The sequence below is a fragment of the Hippocampus zosterae genome, chromosome 10, assembly GCF_025434085.1.
Source record: "Hippocampus zosterae strain Florida chromosome 10, ASM2543408v3, whole genome shotgun sequence".
NCBI lineage: Eukaryota > Metazoa > Chordata > Actinopteri > Syngnathiformes > Syngnathidae > Hippocampus > Hippocampus zosterae.
Window position 1 is genome coordinate 25,496,572 of NC_067460.1, and position 25,107 is coordinate 25,521,678.

Below are 25,107 nucleotides of genomic sequence, written 5' to 3' on the forward strand. Positions count from 1 at the left end.
CTAAAATCTAGTCGCAGTTGTTTGAACACAATTCTCACACATGGACACAAACGATCGGCGTGGAATGCCGTCTCCTGGTCAACTTCAGCCAAAAGTGGAGGTCTGCCAGCACTTCTTGTCGGTGTACTTTGCCATGCTTCCATCTTTCAGGTCCGGTTCCGCAATGCCAAAGAAACGGACCTTGTCCTATGTGGGCGCTTCTCCTGCACTGAATTGGAAGGGAATGAGTGGAGCCACATTCTTTGGCTCGGAAGTCAGTCGGCTGTGTTCACTGCCACAACGGCGCAAACACCCCTCACCTAAGGAAAGAAAACACCAGCTATGCGCACGTTTTGACCACACCACGCTTGGAATGAGGTTAATATTAAAAGCAAAATTTGAAAAGCAGACGCCGTTTCTAAACCAAATATCGTTTGGAAAACTAAGCCTTGTTTTTTAAACTCGATTTTTGGCCTGAAATTGTGACGGCGGCGGTCTTGGCTGCAAATTTCCGCATTGCGAACAGGTCAGCCTCAGTCCACGTTCGGTTTGTACTTTCATGTGGCAGAGTCATCATTCCCCTTGGGGATTAATAATGTAGTCGGTGGGGTGGGGGGGGGGGGCATAAAATTACAAATAGCCCAAGGTCGGGCCTGTCACTCTCTGCTTATTGGGGGCGATTGCAAATGGCCTGTAGGTAAAGCGGCCCTTTGATTCTTTACCATGGCGAGCGTTTTCCTGGGGAGATTCCAATAGACCTTTGCAATTTCTCTCACGCCAGGCCTTTAGTCCCAATCGCAGACGCTCGGCATCTCGCTCGCGCTGATATTAAACTCTCACGTCAAATAATCTTGCGCTCTTAATGTTGAAAGTGTAATACATTAAACATGGGACAAAGTTAATAAGTTGTGTTTGTTCCACTGGAGCCCATATGAAAAATGTAATATCAAGTCTCCCCCCCCCAAGGATATTCATATCACGCATGCCAAGACGTTATATGAAAGGGAAAACGCGGTTTTTGTTCTTTCTTATCACGAAAACATATTTTTGAAAATGTGTGGATGGAAAACATAGAGGCGGACGCACAATCATGCTCAAGCCAAAAGGTAAGCAGAGCTGCAGCGGGTTTCGTGGGATGCACGGAGGGGCGTTTCTCAACAGCAGTCGCGAATGATCAGCGACAAGGGTTTGGTTTGATTCAAAGATTTTTATTTTTTGTAGCAACCCAGATCTGTTTTTAAAATCCTGTTTTTTTGTTGCGCACAGGCAAGATGGAGTTGTTCAACACAACAATCAGCTGATTTTTTTTTTCCTCAACCATTTTATACAGCATCGGAATTTCTTGAAACAGAAACTTTCATCCCGCAGAAATATGCAATTTTATACATTTTTTTTTAAATTCTTGAAAACATACATGTAGTTTCTTGTTTTTCTTGGGGGGGGAAAATGAAAAGGTATTTTTTTTTTCATGGGCGAAAAAAAAAACCCTGCCCAACTTCTGAGAAAAAAAAATATTCTCAAAATTCCTCTTCAATTTTTGTTCTCAACTTATTATGGAAAATTTGTTCAAATTTTCCTCGTTTTTCTCAAAAATTTTACTTTTTGGGGGACAAAAAGTTATTTATTATATACATTTTTGTTTTCTCATACATTCGGGCTTTCTTTCTCAAAACGTGATCCAAGATCAGCCCAGTTTGAAACTCCAACCCAGGCCGGAAACCCAAACTTGAAACCACGCGCCGCCGTAGTTGGCACAACACGATCGCCTGCATCAGAAAAACGATCCCCTGCTTCAGAAACACGATCGCCTGCTTCAGAAACACGGGTCGTTCGTCACAATTTTTTGGGCCTCGTGTTGAAGTGAGAGGACTCGAGGTGTTGGTACTCAGTATGGCGGAGTATAGGTATGCAAAAGCGGCTTCGGGACTTGACTTTGAAGAGAAGCGCGTGGCCACCGGAACGTCAACGGATTTTCAAACCAAAAGTCATCAGACAGAGCTTTGCTTTGGCTCTCGGAGATACGAGGACGCGAATGGCGGCCCTTCTTCCCCGGACGCGGTCGTCACGTCAGGCCACGGCGAGAGAGAGGATGAGCGCTGTGACAAAGTCAACAGGACAGCGAGGGGAAGCGGAGTGCCTCATTGTTTAATTAGACGTTTATTTCATGGAATGCCAAAGCCTAATGGGGGCTGAGGGCGGGGCGGGGAGGGGTGGGGGGCTGACATTCTTGGCGGCGGCTCGTAACAGATTGCGACGGGCTCGGGAGGTTCTGGTTCGCCGCTGATAGTGTTTACTGTCGCCTGTTCTGAAGCCAAGACTTAGTCCGCAAACAATGACCATTTTCAACTTTATATATTTATTAAAGCGGCTTACACACAATGTGAAATTTTTTGGGGGGGAATTTCATGGCTACACTTGTTTTCACAACGTTTTTTTCCGCAGTTCTGGAAAGCATTCGCAGAGCACCGCCGCATGATCAGTTTCTGAAAATCTGAAAAAAACTGAAAATCGGCGGCCAAAACTGTATGTTGCGTCAAGAGATTGCTCTGCGTGTTCAGAAGGCAACTTAAGGCGGGGGGGGGGGGGGGGGGGGGGGGTTGACAAACAAATCGCCCTCATCATCCCGCAGCCCTAGTGTGACGTCACACAAAAAGGTCGGTGACGACTCGTCTGTCAGCCTCACGCAGCGTTTTCAAGCGTTTGATGCGACTCAAAACGACTCGAGACCACGCCCGGAGCACACGGACGAGCGATTCTTTCGACGCGCGCTGGCGTCACGACGGGAGACGGCTCTTCAAGAGAGAAAATGGTGGAAAGGCGCGAAACGAAAAAAAAAATCCGCTGCCAAATCCACTGAACGGGTGTCAATGGGCTCGTTGTTTTGAGGACAAAACACATTTCGCGCCCCGGGCTCTCAAACAATAGACGAGCTCGTGAGCCATTGACGGGTTGGAGCAAAATATAATAATAATAATAAAACACAGAGTGTGGAAAAAGACACAGCATGCCACCTTTGGAGGGGGAAAGTGAAACAAAGGATGGGGAGAGAAGTGGAGTGTGAGGAGGGCGTGGAGGAACAATGCTTGAGAAGACATGGGGAGCAGCGCCCCCCGATGGAGAAAGGACAGAAGAACAGTCACAACACTCAACTGGCTCCGGACGTTCGAGTTCCCTCGACAATGTTTGGGAGGGCTTCCGGACAGCGTTGGGCTTTGCGACTTCTCTTTGGACTGAGTTGGTTTTGCGTTCTTGATCATAAATATTATTATTAATAATAATAATATCTAATAATATTTGCTATTCACATTTTTGGGATCCAAAACATGATTCGGTTCGTTCCCGAACCTGACAAATCGCTTTTCAAATTAGGATTTCAAGACTGCAGTTAGAGTTAGAGTTGGGTAGGATTTGAAGTTCGGGTTATGGCACCAACTTTCACCAAGCCAGAATTAGCATTTCGGATAACGGTTAAGATTTCAGGTCAAATTACAGTTTTGTTTTGTGTTTTTGGTCTCATTGAAAACGTAAAATCAGAGCTGGCATTTTGACTTTGGAGACATTGGCTGTAAGAATCAAAAGTTCTATTCTAAAGACATATTCTTATCAAATTTGTATTCAGACATAACTCCCGACGGCTCCCGGCTACCTCCTACTCCTAATCGTCGTCATCTTCTTCGACTTCTTCCCGTTGCGTTCGCCGGTCTCGCGTCGTCTTCACAACTGCGACTATTTTCTTCGAGAATTCATCATTATTGACTACGATACCCAATCGGAGAATATTTGCATTCTTGACGCATTTAATTGCACTTCATCTCTACGGCGCGATTTGGGATGATCAATCAAAGAAGCCTCGTGTTAGCGTTGCGGACATTTTTCTTCGGGGTGTGTACGTGCGCGAAAAGGTCGAGGAAGACAAATGGAGGCACCGTCGGCCAGCGGGCGGATATAAATCAGTGCTTCTTAAACTTATGGGATATGTGAGCCGCGGGGGTCCGTGAAATAATTTGCGATAAATGATTAGATTATTTGAAAGGGGGAAACAACAATTTGCTGCCGATTCCGACTGGTCTGTGTTCATTGTGACATTCACATTCAGGGTGTCATGAAATTCAAGTCACACATATTCAGAATCTTCCTCAAGTCCACAAACAAGCTGGATCACGTCTCAGTGAAAAAACGCCGTTTTGCTGATCTATCTTACCTTCCACTTCAGGGATGGGCAACAAAGTAAACGATGGAATGGGGTGACAATTATTCAGCAGCTCGACTTGGAGTTGAATATGTCCATGTTTTTGGAGCACACCAGAGCACTGTAAACCGACTTTCAACGGATGGGCGTTTCTACTTCGTGTACTTCGGAGATCGGCGTTGTGGAGGCCATGAGACGACGATTTTCTTCACGATTACAGCCGCGGGTTTGGCGGCGCTGGGGAGCAATGCCTGCCACCCTGCGGTTTTCACCGGTACTACATGTTTCAGGAGCAAAAGTCCAAGGACGTCAGCAAATAAATACTCAAGTGCAGATACGTGAAGGAAAAAAAACCGACTTCAGCCCATTAATTATCTGTTCTCGGTTACTTGACTTCCCCCACAGCCCACCATTGACAGGCGGTGATGCACGGCCCCGCATCAACATTCGTCTTCGGAGCACGACGCGAGCCTTGATGAGACGCTGACGAATTTCAGTGGGGAGATTCATCCCTCATCCACTCTCTCTCAGAAGTCACTTTGAGGAAAGACGGCTTTGTCACCGCGGTGGCGATCACACCCTTGCGCCGACGAATGTTTCAAACCTAAATGAGGGTGTCAAATTTGGATTGGGGTTACAAAAACAATTTGGGTCTTTTAAATGTGCTTTTTTCAGGCTGCCTGAAGTTTGTGGTTTTAAATTTGCAAGTTAGGCTTTGGATGTCAAGCCATGTTTAGGGTTTCGGGTTATGGTTTCAAATTAGACTTTCAAATCTGGACTAGGGTTTCATCGTCAAGTGTTAGGATCGTAGACAAGCTTGATTGTTGGAGGGTTTCAAAGTAGGTGTCAAGACAGGTGTGGGGTTACGCTTTGTTTTGAACGTGTCCTGCAACCAAAATGCTAGCCCTCGATCCAAATTTTATTCCCTTTCAACATATTACCAAACGCTTGTGCTCATGTCTGGCTCGAATCAGCAGAATCCAGAAGGCTGCTTGTGTTCCACTTCCAGCAAAGCACCCGATGTTCTTTTTCAAGCCGCCGCGCGATGTGATGTAACATAACGCATAGGACGGCAATTTTCACATGGCGCTTTGCGCCGCTGTCAGCAAATTATCCGCAAAGACAAATGCACGGGACCAAAATAGATCGCGCTTCATCAAGCGGCGCGCGTCTCTCGGGTCGTTTGTCTCGCTGTCCCACTTGGGAACCTCACTTGCTGGATGTCGAACTTTGGGCGGTTGAAAGACATGGGATGAGGATTTCAGCCAGGGTTTGGGTTTCAAATTAGAGCACAGGTGTCAAACTCAAGGCCCGAGGGCCAGATCCGGTCCGCCACATCATTTTATGTGACCCGCAAAAGCAAATGTTTTTTTTTTGCTAAAATAATTGTAAAATGTAAAGTAATTGAGCCAATTTCGAAAAAGCATCCAAACGCTTTCATGCAACACTTTCAAAAAAGCCATCACAGAAGATACAGAGTTGTGTCTGTCGAAAATACGGCACGGGTGTCACAAAGAAAAGCTCAGGAGTTGAACGATCAGATATTAAAACTTTGCCATGTTGAGGTGAGGCTCTTATGACTCCTTACACGGGGGTGGGGGCCGAATCTTGTGCGTAAAACACGCACCGACAAATTGTGTTTTGATCCAAGTTGTCGGTCGGGAGAACTTGATGAAACACTGCCCTCTGCTGTTCTCTTTGCGTCGTTGCGAATCGGAGCGTCTTTGTTTCTTGTCGACATTTTCAGATTCAGAAAACTTAATTTATCTTTTGTTTGCAGAGCAGGGCGGGCACCCCTTCAAACGTGAACCCCAACCTCGGCTGTCTCTGACATGAATGACTTCTGGGCAGGGCCGCAGTAGGACTCGTTTTGGAGTTTCATAGCTCGCAGCATTCGCATGACGACGTCTAATTTCTTTGCACGTCTGAAATCTAAAGCTAAGCAGGTAGTAAGACAACGCCCAAGGGCTCTATATGAAGCAGCACAGACAACAAATGGTCCCGCAATTCTTTGTTTAAAATAGTTTTATTGCTTTCATGCAAGAGTGCCATAAAAGACCATCACAGAAGATGCAAAAAAAAGTTGTCTCTGTACAACTATACGGTGGGGATGTCATAAATAGAAGCTAAAAAGTTGAAAGGTCAGAAGTTCGAACAGGGCGATTGGCGGTCTGGGCGGGGGGCAGCACTTTTGACATGCATCAACAAAAACATTCAGTACAGCTGGCGTGTAAAAACATGGAGCAAATTTGCCAAGAACGCAAAAGCAGCCATTGGTAAAATTGTCACCAAACCACATCTTGACAATTCAGCCGACTGCCTTTTATGTTTGTTTGGTTGATAAAAAGCTGAAAGTACAGATGCATAGTTCCGCGAGACCCCTTGACAAATGTAAACAATACCAGACAAAAGATTTGTTGCTTGCGGAACACGCTCCGACCGAACATCATGCGGGCCAGCAAACGGCGATTTGGCACTTTGATGTGAGGACCTTGGTCTTTCTGCTTCAGGATTGGGGTGGCGTGTTTTTTTTTTTTTTTAGCCCTTTTCCAGCACCCACGACACATCCGTGATCTACTACACACCATATACGACACCCCCCCAAAAAATGGAGAAATTAAAGCTGCAAGCCACAACGAATGGCCCCTCGCATCCACTTTTTCACGGTGAAGCTTCAAAATAACTCTCAAACTCTGTTGCCGTGCCCGATCATGGAGAAAAAAAAAACAAATGTTGAGATTTAACATTATCTTACAAATGTTCCCGGGAAGCTAAAAAAAATATTTTTGTGTTTGAGGACCTCGAACGTTACGACTGTCTCTTTTTGGTAACATTTTTTTTCTCCTTAGGACACAAGGCGTCTGTTCAAATAAATAGTTGCTTCAAATGAGAGCCATGCACAGAAAATAAAGAACCGCTGGCAGACCCACTTTCAATACCGCAGGGTCGTTTTGTCTGGGTTACAAGGCCACAAAAAACCCCCCAAAAAGTATCGCTCGCACTCGATGTCCCCTTTTGAGTCATCGATGAGTCTATGATAAAATGAGTGGAGGGGGGGGGATTGTCAGCACTCAAACCAAATACATGCACGGGAAAAAAAAATGGTTGTTTCCCTTTGAGAGTGGCATAGAATAAATAACTCTGACAATGCATCACCCCCCAAAACACACACAAATGCACACTCGCACGACTCACGGCAAGTCGGAAATACGCGGCTGTCGGCTGACATTTCTGGATCGACGCACACGACATGACGGGATTTCCCCCAAAATGAAAAGCTTGGTAGGAAAGGTCACTTGAAACCAAATACAACGCGGCAACGATTCTTCAAATCAGCTGAAGCCTTGTGTAGAAATTGCACTTTTTTTGGTGGCAAAAAATGGCCTTTAGGAGGAATGTTGGGTTGTTTATTTTTTTGTTTTTTTGGGTGCCATCGCCTTCGGTCACTGCTGTCGGAAAAAGACCCCTCAAATTTGAGGTGGTTATTCCTCAGCCCTCTCAGGGAAGCCCCTTCTATGATTGGCAGACAAGTTTCACTTAAAAATATCCACCATTTTTTTTTTTTTTGTGGGGCGGGGGGTATTTTTGCCTTATGGATATTTAAAGTGCTCATTCCATGTTTTTTTAGAAAGGATAACGTGGTGGAATTTCAGCCAACAGCCGCAGAAGGCAAACTTTTTTGTGAGTACAATAAGCGCCTGCTTGCTCCCACAGTCCAGAAGGTTGGAACAAGCAGCGCAGGAAAATTAAAAGAAGACACACAGGGGGAGGAAAGGGGGGTGGGGGGGGGCTCATTTCTTCTGCTTCTTGAAGATCTTGAAGGTGTGTTTCTTGCGTGCGGCCGCGGAATCCGTATCCTCGCCCGTGGAGCCGCTGTCCTCCTCCAGCGGGCTCTTCTTGGCCGCCAGCTGCGGGATGCGGGTGGCGCCGCCCTTGGCCCAGGTGGGCGAGGGGGTATCCGGCTCGGTGGAACTGAGCGAGCGGGTTGACTCGGCGGGGCTGTGGGCCTCGCCCGACGCCGCCGCCCACTCCTGCTGCTGCTGCTGCTGCTGCGCCCTCCGCATGAGGACGGGGCTGTCGGGCAGGTGCTCGGCGCCGGCGCCGCCCTCGTGGTGCCGGGCGCCGCCGTTGGGCAAGCCGTGCATCAGCGAGACGGGCTTCATCAGGAGGCCTTTGGAGGAAAACGCCGACAGGGACAGCGACGAGTCCGAGTCGGAGCGATTCAGGTCCCTGCGGGCGGAAACGCGAGATCAGAGCGAAGCAAGGTGAGCGGCTGCGACGTTGGCGACGCTGCGGGAGGGGGCCAGGACACATGGCGACGCCAAACGTGTTAGTTTTCAAGCAAAGGGGAGACTGTGCTAAGCTAAAGCCACGTCACACGGATGCAAAAGCCCACTTGAGTCACGCCGTTGTGTGCAGTGGAACCTCCTCAAGTGGTTTATCAAATGGATTGATCGTATTTGGCCAAAGGAGCGGACGTCTTCTGAAAATGAGGTTTCTTTACTTAGTTTTTTTGTTTCCAACTCCATATTTGCCAAAATTGACGTCGGGCTTGCTCGGACACGGGAGGTTCCATCGCACGCGTTTGTGAGCGCGGGTGCCGAGCGTCCACACGCGCATGCCACGCGGGCGACGGATACCCGAAGCTGTCGCGACGCGCCGAGTGCGCTTCCGAGTCGTCGGAGAAAGTGAGGTCGGGAATCGGGTCCATGGGCTGGAAAGAAGGCTGATGAAGGTGCGAGGAATGAGCGGCGACGGAGGAGGAGGAATGCGCAGCGGCGCCCGAGCTACAGATGATGGCGGGGTGGGACACGGCGGAGGACAGCGGGGGCAGACACAGACTCTCCAGGTGCCCGAAAGACTGGCTCCGGGACTCTCGGAAGGCGGGCCGAGGACGGGGGGGACCTGGGTGCGAGGCTCCCTCCCCCTGCTGGCCCTCAGACGGGGAACCCTCTACCAACCTCTGCGAGCTCAAAGCCAGGTGGGGGTCAATGTGGCGCTGGCGCAGGGACATCATGCTGGGAGCTGTGGGCACAAAGCGACAAGCACGTTACTCGCCGCTCGGAAAGCGTCGCGCCCGGTGCCCGCAATCGGCGGAAACACACGCACAACTGACTGGGATTCGGTTCCAAACAAACTTGAATGGACTCCGTATTTGCTTTGAGGGATTTTATGACTGGTTCGCGCGTCAAAGTGCGGGGTTCGATTCCAGATCAGACCTTCCCGCGTGGAGTTTGCATGTTCTCCCCCTGCCTGAGTGGGTTTTCTCCGGGTGCTCCGGTATGGAATGTGGAACACACCAATTGTCCCGAGGTGTGAGTGCGAGTGTGAGCGCGGGTGGTTGTTCGTCAATGTGCGCGCTGCGATTGGCTGGCAAGCAGTTGAGGGTGCACCCCACCCTCCTGCCCACCCCAACGCTGGGATGGGCTGCAGGGCACCCTAGACCCCCGTGAGGATAAACCGGTTCAAATAATAGATGGAAGGGATGGCTTTTATGACCATGCCAGAGTTTAAAAAAATAAAATAAAAAAGTTATAAAGTTTTCAGAAGTCAATGCCACACCTTGGCCACCAGGAGACAGTAGAATGCACTTAATAAAGATGCTCCCCTACGAGCTCGGTAAGCAGCCATATTATACATCCACGACTTTTAACACACACATGTGTGTGTCAGTTGATACAAACATGACTACACCACCGATATGGTGACAAATATGTACGACGATGATCTTGAATTTATCTTCACGGCGACGTCCCCCCCAAACAAGGGCAACACAAACACGGAGTCATTCATCAAATCCCAACAGTCGTGGTGTCTTTTCTCCTTACGTGCGGAGGAAAAGGGAATCGGGAGCCAAGTGCCGCGACAGTGAACCCCCGTGCGTGATGCGTGGGCGGGAATCGCCAAGGGCCACCATTTTGATTGGCCGCCCACCCCGACAGGTTGATCGATGCCACAAGCTGGCAGCAACGCATTTTTTCATCGATGAGAGACGGGGTAGCCTGACAAAATGAGGCTAGTGCCTCCGTCGGAAGTCATCGCTTGGCACCCAGATGCCAGTTGTTGGCGCCAAAGCACTATTTCTACATCGGACATGGCTGAAAACGGCAAGCTGGGGGATGGTTCCCCATAAAACGCAAGCCAATACACAAGTTGCGAGCACACGAGGGTTCAGCGTCTTGCAACATCGAGGTGACGGATAGCAACGTGATGATTTTAGCCTGTCAAAGCCGACATTTTCCGCCTTTTGGATGAGAAACGCAACAATTTTGCGACTCAGTCGGTGTCGTTTTAGTACAGAAAAGTGACATGAGGCAAAGGCGGTGAAATGGCGGCTTTCCCAGGCGGGATCAAGATGATGATGATGAAAAGCAAAAGCTGGGTGGCGACGGGGTTAAAAGCAAGGTGACCGTCATTAAGATGGGAGCCAGTGATTTGTCACGTTGGGTCAGAGGTGGCTTTGATTTCTACTCGGGGTGGTCGGAGGGGCGTTGGGGGGGGGGGTCAAATCGAGTAAAAGCCAACCAAGATTTTTCCACATGGGCTGACAATCCGAGCCTCGGGACCACAGGTCACTGGCTCGCCGCTCCAAAAGCCGAGCGCCATCTGCAAGTTGACCAAAAGGAGTCGGCGGGGTAGAAAAAGGGTGGCGGTGATGCGGATGTGAAGAGGGAAGGGAGTGAGAGAGGCAAGTGCAATTAACGCCGATGAGAAGACTTACTCTTGAAGCCAAGTCAATTCCTCTCTGTGTGTCCGCAACAAACACAACTAAAAGGGGCTTCGATTATTAGTCTTAATGTGTGTGTGTGTGTGTGTGTGTGCGAATTTTGTGAGTGGGCGAGGATCAGGCAAATCCATTTGGGATTAAGGCCGTCAAAACAACAAAAAGTTGAGGTGCTCTGGAGCGCCTGGACTGCGCTGCAGGTTTCAAGAATCTGTCGGTCCATCTTCAGGTTCTCCCGGGCGGCCTCGCAAGGCAAGCCCAGACTTTCCCAGCGACGTGGCTCGGCTCTTCCCCAGGCCAGCCGCCAGACATATTCCCTCCGGCTCATCTTGCGTGGCCCCGGGAGCGGACACGCGTGCGGACGCAGCGTCGACGTCGGACTAAGAACCGCTCAAGAGACGGTTGAGGAAGACAAAAAGTATCCCCGGCCGCCGACTGGGCCCTTTGGGCAAAAGTGCCAGTGCGGCGCTACGCTGCGCCAAAGTAAGGCGCACGTATCGCCCCAACAGAAAATCGTTTGCAAGAAGCGAGGAAAAAGTACAAATAAAACACAGACGGCGTCCCCACACAACCAAACCAGACTCACGGAAAGCCTGGGCTGTGCTTACAAAGTCACTCCTTAAAAATCCAAGACAAATGAACACACATCACTGACGAAATGTACAGCACAAAAACTTTCTTATTGAGAAGTCCAAGTCCAAGATTTGTTTTCTTTTTTACAGGAAAAAAAAAAAAAGAGCCCCGGTCACCATCGCGGACACACAGATGCGTTCGGGGGGGGTTGTGGCTCACGGAACAATGACAATGACGCAAACTGAGACGAACGACATCCGTTGCAGGATGTCAAAGGGCAAGCCCCCCCCGCCACCCTCACGAGTTCTGATGTCTAGATTTCCCCAGCAGGATCTTGGGGCGCTTAAGGGATCGCTTGCTACTCGCGGCCGACGAGCCCAGCGACTCGGACGAGCTCTTACATTGCAGCACGGCGGGCAGGATGTCCTCGTCCAGGTCGTCCATGTCGTCGGACACGAGGAAGTGCTGCGGCGTGGCGCGCCCCCCCACGAAGCCGGGGTCCAGGTTGAGGGCCGACGCCAGCGACGGCAGGCCCGGGTTGTTGACCACCGTGAAGCCGGTCAGCAGCTCGATCTGCTGCCAGCGGTGGAGGCGCTCGCGCAGGGCGGCCGTCACCTCGCCCAGCGCTTGTCTGGGTTGCGAAGGGTGGGGGGGGACAAAACACCCAGTCAGTCACCCGATACAAATGTCTGAATCTTCTCACTCACTGCTAAAGAACATTGTCTTTTCAAATTCATTTGAAGATGATTTAAGTGGTGGAGGAGAAAGATTTTGAAAAGTGGAAAAGAACTTCCGGTGATTTTCTGAAATTTGGGCCGGAATGCAAAAGATTTTTTTGTCGTTGAACGTCTCATTCGTTTGAATTGCATTTTTTTTTTTGGGTTACGGCAATTCTGGGAGAAATCGGCATGATTTGAATGTGAAAGATGCTTCCCAACACATCCTCCAGTTTGTCAATCTTTTTTGTCCACGCAATTCAAATGAATTTGGGAGAGACTTGCTGCGTTTGCGACTCACTTTGCCGCCAAAATTTTGTGGTCCACGTCATCCAGGGACGAGCTGTGCGCCACGTGGAAAGTCCCAAAGAGGGTGTTCCTCTTTTTCTTGATCTTCTCTGCCTGCGGGAGAAAAAAGTAAAGGCGGCTGCCGCTCGGACAAAGCGCGGGGGCCGCGTTTGCGACCGCGAGCCGGGTGTGGGACGGACCCCCTCTTTGGCCACCAGGAGCTGGCGCTCGGCGTTCTGCTTCTTGATGTTGTAGTACTGGACCTCCACCTCGTGGGTGAGCTGCAGCCACTTCTGAAGCGATTCGGGAGGGCACCAGCTACTCCGCGACTCCAGCTCCTTCTCGGCTTTCTTCAGAGCCATGCGCACCTGCCCGGGACATCAAAGACCACGTTCGTTGAAAACAGGCTGCGACCGTTCATCCGCTATCAAATTAATCCATCAAGAAAAATCGGTCATACATTGGATGGCACGTAACAAATTTAACCGTTGCATCCCGAGTTCACGTTTTCACACAGCGTGTGGGTCCTACTGGTGTGCACGCCTTTGCCACCAGGGGGCAATATAATCAACGCGCATCCATACCGCTCCGTAAGCTGCTGGCGCCTTTCATACCTGCTCGAGCTCCTCTTCGGCGTACTTCTGTCGACTGAGTTCGTTCTCGGTGCCCTCGCGCAGCTCCCGGAGCCGCTGGGCTTCCTGCTTGGCCGTGCTGATCTCGTCCCGCAGCTTCTGCTCCAGGTTGACCTTCTCCACCTCCACCGAGCGGTGCTCCTCCTGGGCGATCTGCAGCCTGCCGCCAACACGCGCCACAATTTCATCTTTCTTGGAACAATGACACCAGTTGCACAATCATTCAAACAGCATTGCGCCCTCCGTCTTGTATGAGCTCAATGTATCAAATCCCCAAAGACTTGATTGACACATGAAACCAATTATCTGATCCGCTTCATCCTCAGTCGAGTCCCGAGCATGAAGGAGCCTTTCGCCAGCAGGCGGCGCTCACCCCCAACCCGTTGCCGGCCGACCGCAGGGCATGCGCCAGACCAACAACCGTTCGCGCTCACACTTGTCACATCGTTCCAGACAATGTTTCCAAGATGAGCAAGGCGAGCCACAACCACCCAAAGCAACACCGCTGCGTTGAGCGTGTCCACGAAACGCAATCCCCGGGCAACGTCTTTCTGTTGTGCGCCGCACCTTGTGGCCGGTGCGCCGACGTATGCATAGCTGGCATCAGCAGAGCCCAGCGCCGACTCTGGCTGGCGCGCACAATAAAACGGCATCAGAGGCTAGAACAGCTGTCGGCGTGCAATTATAGAACAGTACAGTGTGTGTGTGTGTGTTGCTCAATGCTTGTGTACTACCACCACGCGGACCTGTGTGTGTGTGTCTGTGTGTATACACGGAGCACTTCTATTTTTAGAAGTGAGCATGACTTTACAAAAGAAGGAGGGCTTGATCACCCATGACTCAATTACTCAGTGCTTAGTCACGCACAGCCCTTAACTTGAGTCCCAGCCCATCATAATAGCGCGCAAGGTGTTTGGGGGATATTCTTTTACGGCAGGAATAACGTCGCTTGGCGTGCAGGAGCAGCACCTCCACGAGGGGAGGGTGGGGTGGGAATGAAAGGCGATCCCGATCCCGGGAAAAGGAGGCTGCACTGAGGCGATTCCAACTAAACGTCGCAGGACATTTTCCAAGAGACGAAGCCGTACTTTCTTGATGCTAACGGTTGTGTTAACGACTCGTTCGATGCCGCCCTTGACAATTTTTTTCCCACCCTCTGCTCGCACCACGACTCGAGGTCCACCCACCCCCACCAATGTGGCAGAATTAGCAGCAAAGCCCCCACATGTTAAACGATCATGCTTAACACCTCCGTCTCTGAATCGCAGGGTGCTCGAAAGGGCTCCCTGGAAATCCAGCCTCCTCCCAAGGTCTCTCCCTTCAGGGACGCGGCGGTATCAAGTGGCCCCGGGTTTGAGCGTATGGAACGGGAGCAGCTGGCAGGAGGGATCAGGACAAAACGGTGGGCATACGGCGGCTACACTGCCTTGGCGTCAAGAATTGTAAAAAGCCCTTGGTTGAATTGTAGATTTAGTGCAAAAGTCACCAAGTTGAGCAGATGCGGTTCATAAAACCAGTCTAGAAAAATATATATAAAAGAAGAAGACAAAAAAACGACTTTGTGCTTCTTTGAGTTGCGCAACAACTTTGCACCTGAGCAGTGTGTCTTTAAGGGGGCGTGGCTTAGTAAGTGACAGCGGTCACTTAGTCGCTCCCCCTGCAAAGATTGAAAAAAAAATTGCCCTCAGCACCTGTTGTGACTGAGTGACATGATATTGGATGGACATGTCTATCACAAAGGGACACTCGAAAAGGACCCGCGCCGGAAATTGAACAGGAAGTCGCCCATTATGGTCCAAAGCGACCAGACGGGTACGGTTGTAAACCGTTCTTTATGACCATAAGGCAAACTAAGGCGCCGTCTCAATGAGCACTTCTGAAGGCCCTCGGCAGACGTGATTGAAATGGAAACACAAATTGGATTTTAAAAAATGTTCAAATGTCTACTGTCGAAGATGAAAAGGAAAAAAAACCCAGCATATTGAAAATGTGTTTAAAAATCAAGTCCAAATGTCGTACATCGGCCTTGACTACTCATGTATGTATGATGATGCACTCCGATGTATGCATCTGCTGCGATAACCACCTAGCGGTCGCTATCCCTGGGAGATGTGAGCGCCGAGATTGCAAAAGTAGGTCAGTGTGTGCGATTTTTAGTGTCGGGACCAGCAAAGAAGGCCTCGCCGGTCCGCCGCCTCCAGTCAAAGCGCATCCCGTCCCCCGGATCAACGCCGCGAGTTGAAAAGGGGGAGCGCCGCGTGAGATCGCCGCGTGAGATCGCCGTGTGAGCGTCTCCTTGAAAGGAACAAGAAGAGACGGTGCGCCCGCTCGGGAGCACACTGTCCGCATTCCTTGTTGTATTAGCCTCCCCAAAAATAGTTGCTCCGATCCCCTGAAACGCTGCTTGAAACGACGCAGACTATTTTATCTTATCAAGGCAGGGTTTGCGAGACTGTTTAAATATGTGAAATCGCTCGAGCCAGGCGGTCGACACAAGAAGCGGCGGCGGAGGATATAATATATATCCCAAAAAAGGCTGTTTTTAAGGACCACTGAATGCGATGCACTCACGAGAAGGATTGCAAGCCTCCTGGACTGACAAACCGAGGCTTGAACAGTCACTGACTCGACAAATGAAGGATTCGCGTGAAAACAACCTTTTGGCAATTCTACTCATGAGGTCACTCGAATCACCAAGAAACTATTCGAGTTGGAGATTCAACATCCCGGATGCAAGCGGTCAAGATATAGTTCTTCCGTAGGGCGGCCGGACTTGTTCCTGAGAGACAAGTGTACCGGGAGGAGAGCTGGATGAAGAGGCTCGGGCATCCGGTCGGGATGTTTCCCGGCCGCCACCCTGGTGAGGTGATCCGGGGGCGACCCAGGACGCAGGCGAGAGAGAGAATACCCGGCAGTCATGGGAACGCCCCGTGCTGCTGCCCACCGGAAGAGCTGGATGAAGCGGCTGGGGGAGAGGAAAGTACGGGCTCCCTCGGTCAAGCGGCTTCCCACGCGACCCAAGCGGAAGAAAATGGGTGGAGTCGTTTAAACGTTCGCATCAGTGTGGACTTTTTGGGGAATATTCCAGGGCCCTTTTTTGACGTTTGGGACCCCTGCACGGGACGGACCTGGAGAGTCACTGACGGGCAGGTTCATAGGTTCCCTCTGTGCTGGTAGGGCCGGGGAACGAAAAAAAATAAAATAAAAATTGGACTCACTTTTGTTGCAGGTCGTGCAGACTCTGCTCGGCCTTCTGCAGGCCCTCCAGGTCCTTCATCATCCTCTTCATGTGATCCTTGGAGTAGCGGTTCTGGATGTACGCAAACCAGCAGCCGCCCATTCCGATGACGATGGACACCACCAGCATGAAGTCTTTCAGGTGGTTGTGTCGATTCACTGCAACGTGCAGAAAAATCAAGAATGCTGTGCGCTCATTTTTCTTTGGTCACATTTTTCAAACAAGACTTGACATCCCTCTGAGCAGTGTGATGAAATATTCACGGTAATACGATCCAAATATTTGGGCGAGGCCCCGGTTCAAGTCGCGACCTGCTTTCAAGTCAACTCGGAAGAGCCCCTCGTCGTTTTGTAAGAACGTTGCCCGCGAGTGGTTATCGTGCGCGACAGTTCCTTGCGGAAGTCCCTCGAATGAGAAGTCGGCGAGGTTTGCAAGTCACCCGTCACTCATTCGCGCACGTCCGACCTATTCGTCACCCAAAGTACAACATTTCCTCCTGCACGGGGAGGATCAAGAAGGCTAAAAAGCTCGCCCGGTTGTGTTCATGTCAGCACAGGAACAAGCGTGACATCTGCCATTGTGCAATCGGTGACACGCAACCGATGCGCTTCGACTCGGCGCGCCGACTTGCGTCAGCTTGTCCGGAAGAGGACGGCCGGGCCTCATTGTGCGCGTGTCTTAAAATGCTGCCGCGCCGCCGAGGAAGTCGCGGCGGCCGCCGGCGCTTGGAGAGGCTGTCAAAGCCAGACGCCGCTCGCCTGTGCGCCCTCCTGGGGGCCGAAATCCACGTCGACATCTGAGCAAAGTTGGCCCCAAGCGCGCGCACGGCGCTGGCCGGTCATGTGCTCAGATAAAACCAACACAACGACGGCCTTGAGGTTTCCTGGTTTCTCACGCGTGCGATTAGAATATCGAACCGTGCGGCCGCAGCTGAACATTTGAATTTAACACTTCCTCTTCACTCGGGGGCGCGCCAAATTTTTTTTTTGCAACCAAGATCTCTCGGCTCAGCTTGAACATGTTGTCGCCTCTTAATAAACAGGACGCGTCTTCATTTTTTTATGAAGCTCTTGGACGGAAACGCCGCATTTACAGGAGCCGTACCTTATCGAATCGCCTTTTAACTGACTCCTAAGGAATCATCCGTCCATCCAAGAACCGAAGCGCTTATCGGTCGAATCATGTTAAGATCATATATCGAGGCCTCTTTGATGGGCGAGAGTCACTCCGTCGTCACGCGTGACAACACATGACTTCAGCGAATAATTCAGCAAGGATCAGCATTTGACAACTTTCATGTGCTTTTGAAGCAAAAACAAAAATGGGAGTTTTCCCGCTGCACTCGGATCCTTTGAAGCTAACAACAAGGAAGTGGAAGTGAATCGCGCATGCTACATTGAAAAAAGAAAAACAGAAGGTGAAACGTGACGCCGCCGCTTACTGAGGGGCGCCCCGAACAGCACGGTGTCCAGAGATTTCAGCTGCAGCTTTTGAACGTGGCTGCGGTCCAGGATCTTGAGGGTGGCGTGCGTCAGCGTGGCGTTCTTCACCGCCAGCCTGAAGGAGAACAGACACGTGGGGGAGGAAGATTGCGAGTCGGCGTTGCAAGCGTGAAACCGTCATGAATCGGTGGCGGCGGCCCCGACGTGGTCCCGACGCGGCGGCCTCACCTGGGCATGGCGCTGCCGTTAAAGCTCATCTTGCGGAAGGCCTCCTCGTACTGCGGCAGCTCCACGTAGGTGATGAGCCATTGCACCACCTCGTCCACCGTCCAGTTGTACACTGAGGACAGGGGGGGGGGGGGGTTAGCTGAGTTAGCTGAGTTAGCTCAGCTGCTGGACATGAGTAGCAAAGTGAAATGGGAACTTTTTCATGACTGCCGCTTACAGTCGCGGTGGTTTGCAACGACATTTTAGGAATAAAACCCGGCTCCTTTTGGACAAAGACGACAATTGGTGACGTTTTTCTTTTCTTTTTTTTTTTTAGGTGGTACGAGCCTGAGAAACACTGCCGTAGACAATTTGCACCGCTTGGTCGTTGGCTCAGAACGCAGGTTTACGTTTGCGCCGTAGCGCGCCCGTAACGTTTGCATCTGGGCCGTCTCCCAAAACGAGCGATCCCGTATCGTAACCGTGAAGCGGCGAGGGAGGGAACAGTGGGGGGGGGGTAACCTAACCAGCTCCGAAGCCGCTGGCGCAGAGTCAACGTGCGCGAGGGCGCTACGAGTGTGAGAAAAGGCGGCCGACAGCCAGGGTGCGAAAGACGCGATAGGCAGATAACGGCGAGCCACATGAAAGCCCGACCGCTCGAGAGGGGGGTTGGGGGGGGGGGGGGTTGCAACAGCGTGTGTGTCGACAGGCTGGAGGATGTTGCAGAGTGCGCCGCTCTTTGCTTGACGCGCTGGCGGAGAGAGCGCCTTGATCAGTAGGTCAAGAGGCAGATTATGTGAGCCACAGATTATGCATTTAGGGGGGGGGGGGTACATTAAAAGGGACGTTCTCACACCATTCCGTTTCTGCCAACATCATTTCCATGATAAAACTGTTTTGCTGCTCAGGGCAAAGAAAAAAAAAATTCAAGGAAAAAAATTTCTGAGACAAACTGCAACCACTTGGGGGCAGTGTGGCAGTCGCGCAGCACTCACTGCGCGGCGCATCTTTGCGAGTACGTGCGCATCAGACCAATGTTTTTTTGCTAGACGTTTTTTTTTACAGCCACCAGTAGGGATGTTCCGATTCCGATCAGGCCATTTTCAGCGACCGTCTAAGTCAACGCAGCCCATTGGGGAAACGTTGCAACCGTTGTCGCAGGAAGCTAACGTGAAGCGAGCGTCACGCAACGATGATCACTTCTGCAGTTTGGAAACGTTCTCATGTGGAAATAGGAGAGCGCACGCGCGCGGCAACTTGCGATGTGTGCAAATTGAGCATTTCCAAAACAAATACTGGACACGGACGAGGTGGCACGTCCGCCTGACCGTGCAGGGGGGGGGGGCGCGGGTTCGAATCCGGGCCCGGCCTTCCCATGTGGACTTGACGTGCTGTCCCCGCCTCCGTAACTTTTCTCCGGTTTCCCCTCCCACATCGCAAAACGGTCGTCCGTCTGGTGACGCACGAGCGGTACCTTCCGAGCCCTTCCAGGTATTCCACAGATCCTCCACGCTGATGAACTGGTCGTCCCCGTGGAAGCTGTTGTGCTTGGCCTTGGGGTCGTGGTAGTTCAGATCCTCCCTCAGGAACTGCGGGATGACCACATTGGCAGTTGAGTGCATGACGCAAGGCTCCTTTTTGCCTTACTCAAGATGTTATCCGCGGTTTTGGGACGGGCGGGGGCACTCAAACGCAATCATACAATGGCGTCACGCATGAGAGGAAAGGCTTTTCGGGCAATAGTGAGCTGAAAGAGAGAGCGTGCAGTCCGACGGATTATCTGGTGAGCGTGCATACCAACCACGTGTGAGCTCATGATGACAACGGGTGGCATCAAGTAACATTTTGCAAAAGCGCTCAAGTGATATCGCCAACATTCACTGAATTCATTCATTCATTCAACAGTTGAATTCATTTCGTTACGAGGAATGGAAACGCCGCTTCCTACCCCGTCCGTCTCCGCGACGTCCACGTTGCCGTTCTTGTCGTCGTCCATTTGCTTGTGGATGCTGCGGATGGCCTCGAAGCTCAGCATGGGGTTCTCGTCCCGGCACAGCGGCTCGTCGATGCGACAGAAATCTGCCAGGGACAAAGTCGGGACTCGGCTCAAGAATCGAAATAAAATCCACACGGCCCTGTTCCAATGCTCGGTTGTTGCGGGAGGTCGCTTTTGTCCCGCGGCTTGAAATATTGGCAGGTTAGCTTGGCGCGTTTGAGCGAAAGGCAGACGATGATGTCACGGGTCAATGAGGCCTTAAGGAGTGACTCCGGTCTTCCCCCACCACCGCCGCATCCTTCCCTTTTTTTGCGCCGGCTTCCGCCTTCCACCTTCCTGAAGGCTCCCAAATAAAACCTTCCGCATATGAGCAACGCTTGTATGTGCGCGGTGTTCACATCCCAATGAGAGCGTCCAAGTCGCAGCAGCAGCAGCACATGTCCTGGCAAATCTTTGCACGAGACACTGAACAGAAAGCCCCGCAACATTTTCCCAAGCATTTTTCACTTGTGCATTTTAACCTGCAGAGGCAGTTGGGAAGACATAACACGGCCACCCCCCCTCCTTTAAAAAAAAAAAAAAAAAACGCAGCTGACAAGTTGTCATCGTGTGAAAGTGTTCACCTGCGCACGCCGCCCATCATTTGCCTTGCAAACCTCTGACAAGCAGATACGAGCTTCACAAACCAGTCGGCCTGCTTCCCTTTTTTTTTTTTTTTTAAAGCGCTTCAGTTATGCAAGTCACTGTCAGCGCAGCGCAGATGCCACACATTTCCAACGACGCAGCCTGAGCAGCTTCCGCCGATCCGACGCCATCGAAAAGACGGCAAAAGCTCACGATGCGAGACTTGCACCGCATTTCGCACCCGCAGCCAATTTACAATCTTCAAGAGTCTTCATTTTTGCTCAAGTGGGATGACGCCGCTGTAATGAGGCCGGCGTGCCAACCACGAAGACGCCAGGCTGCGCTACACTCGATGGACTACCTGCACTGACTCTCAGAAAAAAAAAAATCAACAAAATATAACAGCAGGCAGACTTTTAGGTGGAATAAAACGGTGGCTGGCTCAAGTTAACATTTCTGTATGCCTTTTGGGGGAATGGGGGGCAGGGGGGGTTTTGGTTGCTCAGGCCGAACAGATGGCTGATACTCTTTGTTGCAATATGAGGAAGTCCACTACTATTATTTTCATAATAAACAACACCGTGCATTGTGTGACGCAATCACAATGGACAAAAGGGAAAAAAAGTGGGGGGAAAAAAAAGGGGAAAAAGGTGGCTTTGAAAACTGCAGCCGGTTTTGCTCTTGGCAGCACTTTTGGCCACACCCGCTTTTCTATTGACCTTTTCACGGCGATCGGTGCCAGAGTCGTTTCAGGTGGCAGGAAGCGAGTGAGCACCGCCAACTTGAACTGAAATGATGACCCAGTTGGAGGTGACGGGCGAGGTTGTCCTTGTCCCCTTCAATTTGATTTATGGAATAAATAATGAGAATAATTGGCCTGCGGGGGGGGGGGGGGGGGGGGGGGGGGGGGGGATAAACGGAAGTGTCTCACAAGACTGCCTGAAGGCTTAGGAGCCACTTGTGAAGGAACAGGCAGTCAAGCCAACCACGCGGAAGACGTTTTCCTCAATAATGAGCCGGTCCCTCGATGATCACGTTAAATGTTTGACAATCGACGACTCTGTTGAAAGGTAAATGACGATCGGCGCTTCGTCCCCCCCCCCCTCCAAACAATTCACCTGGGGGAAATTCATATTTTCAAGGGACGTTGGGCGCATTCCAACCGTGTGTGCGTAGCCAGGTATTTTTGACACAACATCTCAACGCACACAGAATTGTTACACCCCCCCCCCCCCCCCCAACACCCAAAACGGAGAAGTCATTGTTTATCAAAGCATCTGCAGTCAGGGCATACCCAGAACTTTGCTCAGCACACGAGCAGGATGATCAAGTCCAAATAAAAGGCCGCGTTTTGCCGAGCTTCATTTACGAGACGGCGCCATTTTATTTGCCGTTGTTTAGCGTTTCTGGACTTCCTCAGTCGATTTCTTTCTCTCATCCACTGATTTGCCGTTGCTAGCTAACATCCAATCAGAGCGAGTCATCGTCACACCGTGATTGATGGCCCACTCATTCAAATGGTATTGAAAAATCAGCATGCCACAAAAAAAAAAATCTCTTTATTCTTCACATTTCTGAATGCTGCTTTTTACTTTGGCTTGACAGATGGATGCATTGTTCCTGCTTGTGTTAAGAATGCGTACCGACAGCGGTTGCTACGATAAACGACGACTTCTCAACCCTGTCGCTTGCTTGCCGAGGAATGGCTTGCTTTGACATTTCCAGATGATTTTCGTCGAAAGGAAACGTGACCGAGTAGCAGGGCGACCGAGAATACCGCATCGGTCAATTGCTTCCTGTCTGACAAAGCGTTTTGATGCGCGCCGGAGAATGCGGGGCCGGCCAAACTATTCTCAGCCGGGCCACATATAGAGCCGGCGCAAAGACGCACGCCGGGTTTGAGTCCAGCTGTCTGACTCAAACTCGGCCACCGCTTAACATCAGAACTGAATTGTGCACCCGCGAGGAAGGTTTTCAGAGTGAGAGACTTTCCGTCTGAATTCGGAGCAATTGATGCGAATAACCCGGCGCTTTTCATACTCAATTTTTGTGGCATCATGACTACTGAAGGTTAAGTTTTGAAACTGCAAAACAGGACGGGATAAACAATTGACAAAAATACCAGAAAAAAATATGGGTTGGTGTGGAGACTAAAGTCTCACAAAAAACGGACAGAAATGTGACACAAAAGGTGACAAAAAATGTATGCAATAAAATACAAACAACAAAATTTGTAACAGAAATAAGAACGGAATTTACAAAACTGAACGTTAGCTATTTTTGTTGAACATTTTAAAATAATCCGGACTCTAAAAACCGGATTTCATGCAAATACAGTGATTGCTTCTCAAGAAGATCCTGGCCTGTGAGCAAGGAGCGATTTGCAATTTATCGGCAGGCAAAATGTTTGGATTGATGCTTAGTTCCTTTCAATTTTCTTTAAACGTGAAATCCATCTCAACATTCCATAAACATTTACTGTAAACTCTTTGGGAATTGATGGGATATTTTGCCCTCCTTGGCAACATTTCTCACCTGATATTGCATTTTCAGCAGTATCCGCCGAGAGCGAACCGGGCCTGTCGGTCCGGCTTCCTCTAATGAGACACAAGCAAAATATCCACAGGTTCACCACTTTGTTGAGCTCCATGTCTGCTCCTCTGCTGCAAAAATAAGAGGAGAAGTGCTTCAAACATCATGGCAAGCAACTGGAGCACAATCGGCTAATATTGTGTCTCCGAGAGCTAATATTTCTGGCCAGGAAAAGAACGATGAAATAGACAGAAATCAAGATTACTTTTCGGGTGAGGCTCCTCTTCAACAATGACGCAAAGTTGTTAGCGTTCCTCGTGAGGCTTCAAATTTTAATGCGTTATGTAAAACCTGTATTTCTTCTTCCCCGTGCACATATTAGCACACATCAGATTAGCAATTAAAATGAATGATTCAAAGACAGGCAGACGATCCATTTGAAGATGTCAGCAGACTCGCAAAACAAAATGCTCCCGTTTCTCAGTCGATTAAAGGGGGGAATGGCCATATGCGGTATATATGTATAAGGAATTGGTGTGAAATTATTAACAAAAAATATGGCAACTTGTTTTTCAATTAAATACAAAAATTCAAACAGCTAAACTTTGCATCGGTAACTTTCGTTTGATTTTTCTCTTTATTGAAGGGAGGGAGGAGTGTCGTTAATTAGATTTGGTCATCGGATTTTTGGGGGGTGAAGTTTGATTTTAAGGGCAATCGCCCATCCCTACTTTACTTCACGAAGAAGAACAGTTCTGTAACTTCGGTTAGCCTCAACATTAACAGACACAGCCAATTGCCTGCGCGAAATACCTCAACGAATGTAGAGTTCGTGTCCTAAGAAAACAAAAATGTCGAATCTGCGTACGACCCACAAACACGTCGAAATAAATTCCACCGGTTCGAACGCCGAAGCTAGTTCGAGTCGAAGCTAGCTCGCATGACGAGCAAGTCGTTCAACGAAAAAAACGTTGTAAACGTTTGAGTCGACATCTTCCGCACCGTTCACGGAGACTTTCAACCGGCCGCCAGTTGAAAGTCCGATTGAACGAGTCGGACCGTCATCAACTAGCTGCTACAGGAGACTTCATCAGCACTAAAACTTACGTGTCATGAATAAAGAAGCGGCGTTCAACGTGATTTTACTGCTGGATTAACATCGCTTCGGACATCCAAAAAGCACGAAAGCGAGGACGCGGTCCACCTTGGAAAGTGTCGCTCTCTCTGGCTCGTTCCCCACAACGCGGAGCCCAGAGAAACTGAGTGACTACGCCGACTCGGAACCCAAAGAGACGCAGAATGTGGAGACACAAGTGGACCTTCTTCTTCTTTTACGATTTACGCCACCTCCCCCCAGGTGTCACGTTGCAACGCTCGCCCCCTAACGATCCGGAGTGCACATGGACCTCATTTGAGGGCATAACTCGAGGGGGGCATCTTGTGGTTGAGTATGGAAAGGCGCGCCACGTCATTTGATAGCCAAACCCGTCACGCATACGAATAGACTCGATGCTAACTAATATACTTTTGTTTGAGCAAGACTAGCTTCCTAGCCTTTTAACGTTTACCAGTGTTAAGTTTATGTTGTCACAAGTGGCTTTATAGACTCGCTAGCCTTGATGTCCAGCTTGGGTCCATGTTTTGTCCTCACAAAGACAAATTAGCGCACTCGATGAGAGACTGTCATCCTTGTATTTCCACGACTTCCTTCCCTGCTCTGTAACATTTCTACACATTAAGAGGACAACTGTGGCTTTCAAATTTGTGTACGAGTCGTCATCTGTGTGCGAAGTAATCATTTTGAAAAAGAATGAAAAGGATTAGTGTGTCATTTCTTCTCCCGTTTGGAAAATGTCATTCAATTCATAACAACCTAAAATGGTGGTTACGTTTAAATTTGACATTCAACACAAATTATATTACACCACAAATATTCTTTGAGATGCAAAATAAAAAAGTCAATATTT

The 25,107-nt window shown here is 50.0% G+C and overlaps 1 protein-coding gene across 7 annotated transcripts; it reads right to left on the reverse strand.

Annotated features, from left to right (window-relative positions):
- Positions 1–6,945: 6,945 nt before the first annotated feature.
- Positions 6,946–24,485, reverse strand: LOC127608553 (stromal interaction molecule 1-like). Of its 7 annotated transcripts, none has more exons than XM_052077690.1 (14): positions 24,248–24,485; positions 23,144–23,205; positions 19,937–20,067; positions 19,463–19,577; positions 18,010–18,121; positions 17,781–17,896; positions 16,320–16,497; positions 13,084–13,261; positions 12,670–12,837; positions 12,483–12,583; positions 11,867–12,096; positions 10,694–10,774; positions 8,809–9,193; positions 6,946–8,398 (listed from the first exon to the last, which is right to left on the reverse strand). In XM_052077690.1, the coding sequence occupies exons 3-14, from the start codon at positions 20,021–20,023 to the stop codon at positions 7,960–7,962; spliced, it is 2,190 nt and encodes a 729-aa protein (XP_051933650.1). In that variant the 5' UTR covers positions 20,024–20,067; positions 23,144–23,205; positions 24,248–24,485; the 3' UTR covers positions 6,946–7,959. The 7 variants fall into 7 exon arrangements, with proteins under 7 accessions (XP_051933650.1, XP_051933647.1, XP_051933652.1 ...); XM_052077687.1 differs by having other exon boundaries at positions 23,144–23,271; XM_052077692.1 differs by having other exon boundaries at positions 9,130–9,193; positions 23,144–23,271; positions 24,248–24,483.
- Between the last annotated feature and the right edge of the window lie 622 nt (positions 24,486–25,107).

Excerpts from the sequence above, each read along its gene's own strand:
- LOC127608553 (XM_052077687.1), bottom strand. The coding sequence starts at position 23,258 with ATGGAGCTCAACAAAGTGGTGAACCTGTGGATATTTTGCTTGTGTCTC. Across the intron at positions 17,897-18,009 it reads AACGGCAGCGCCATGCCCAG|GCTGGCGGTGAAGAACGCCA; the intron begins GTGAGGCCGCCG and ends GTTCTCCTTCAG. Across the intron at positions 12,097-12,482 it reads CACAAAATTTTGGCGGCAAA|ACAAGCGCTGGGCGAGGTGA; the intron begins GTGAGTCGCAAA and ends TTCGCAACCCAG.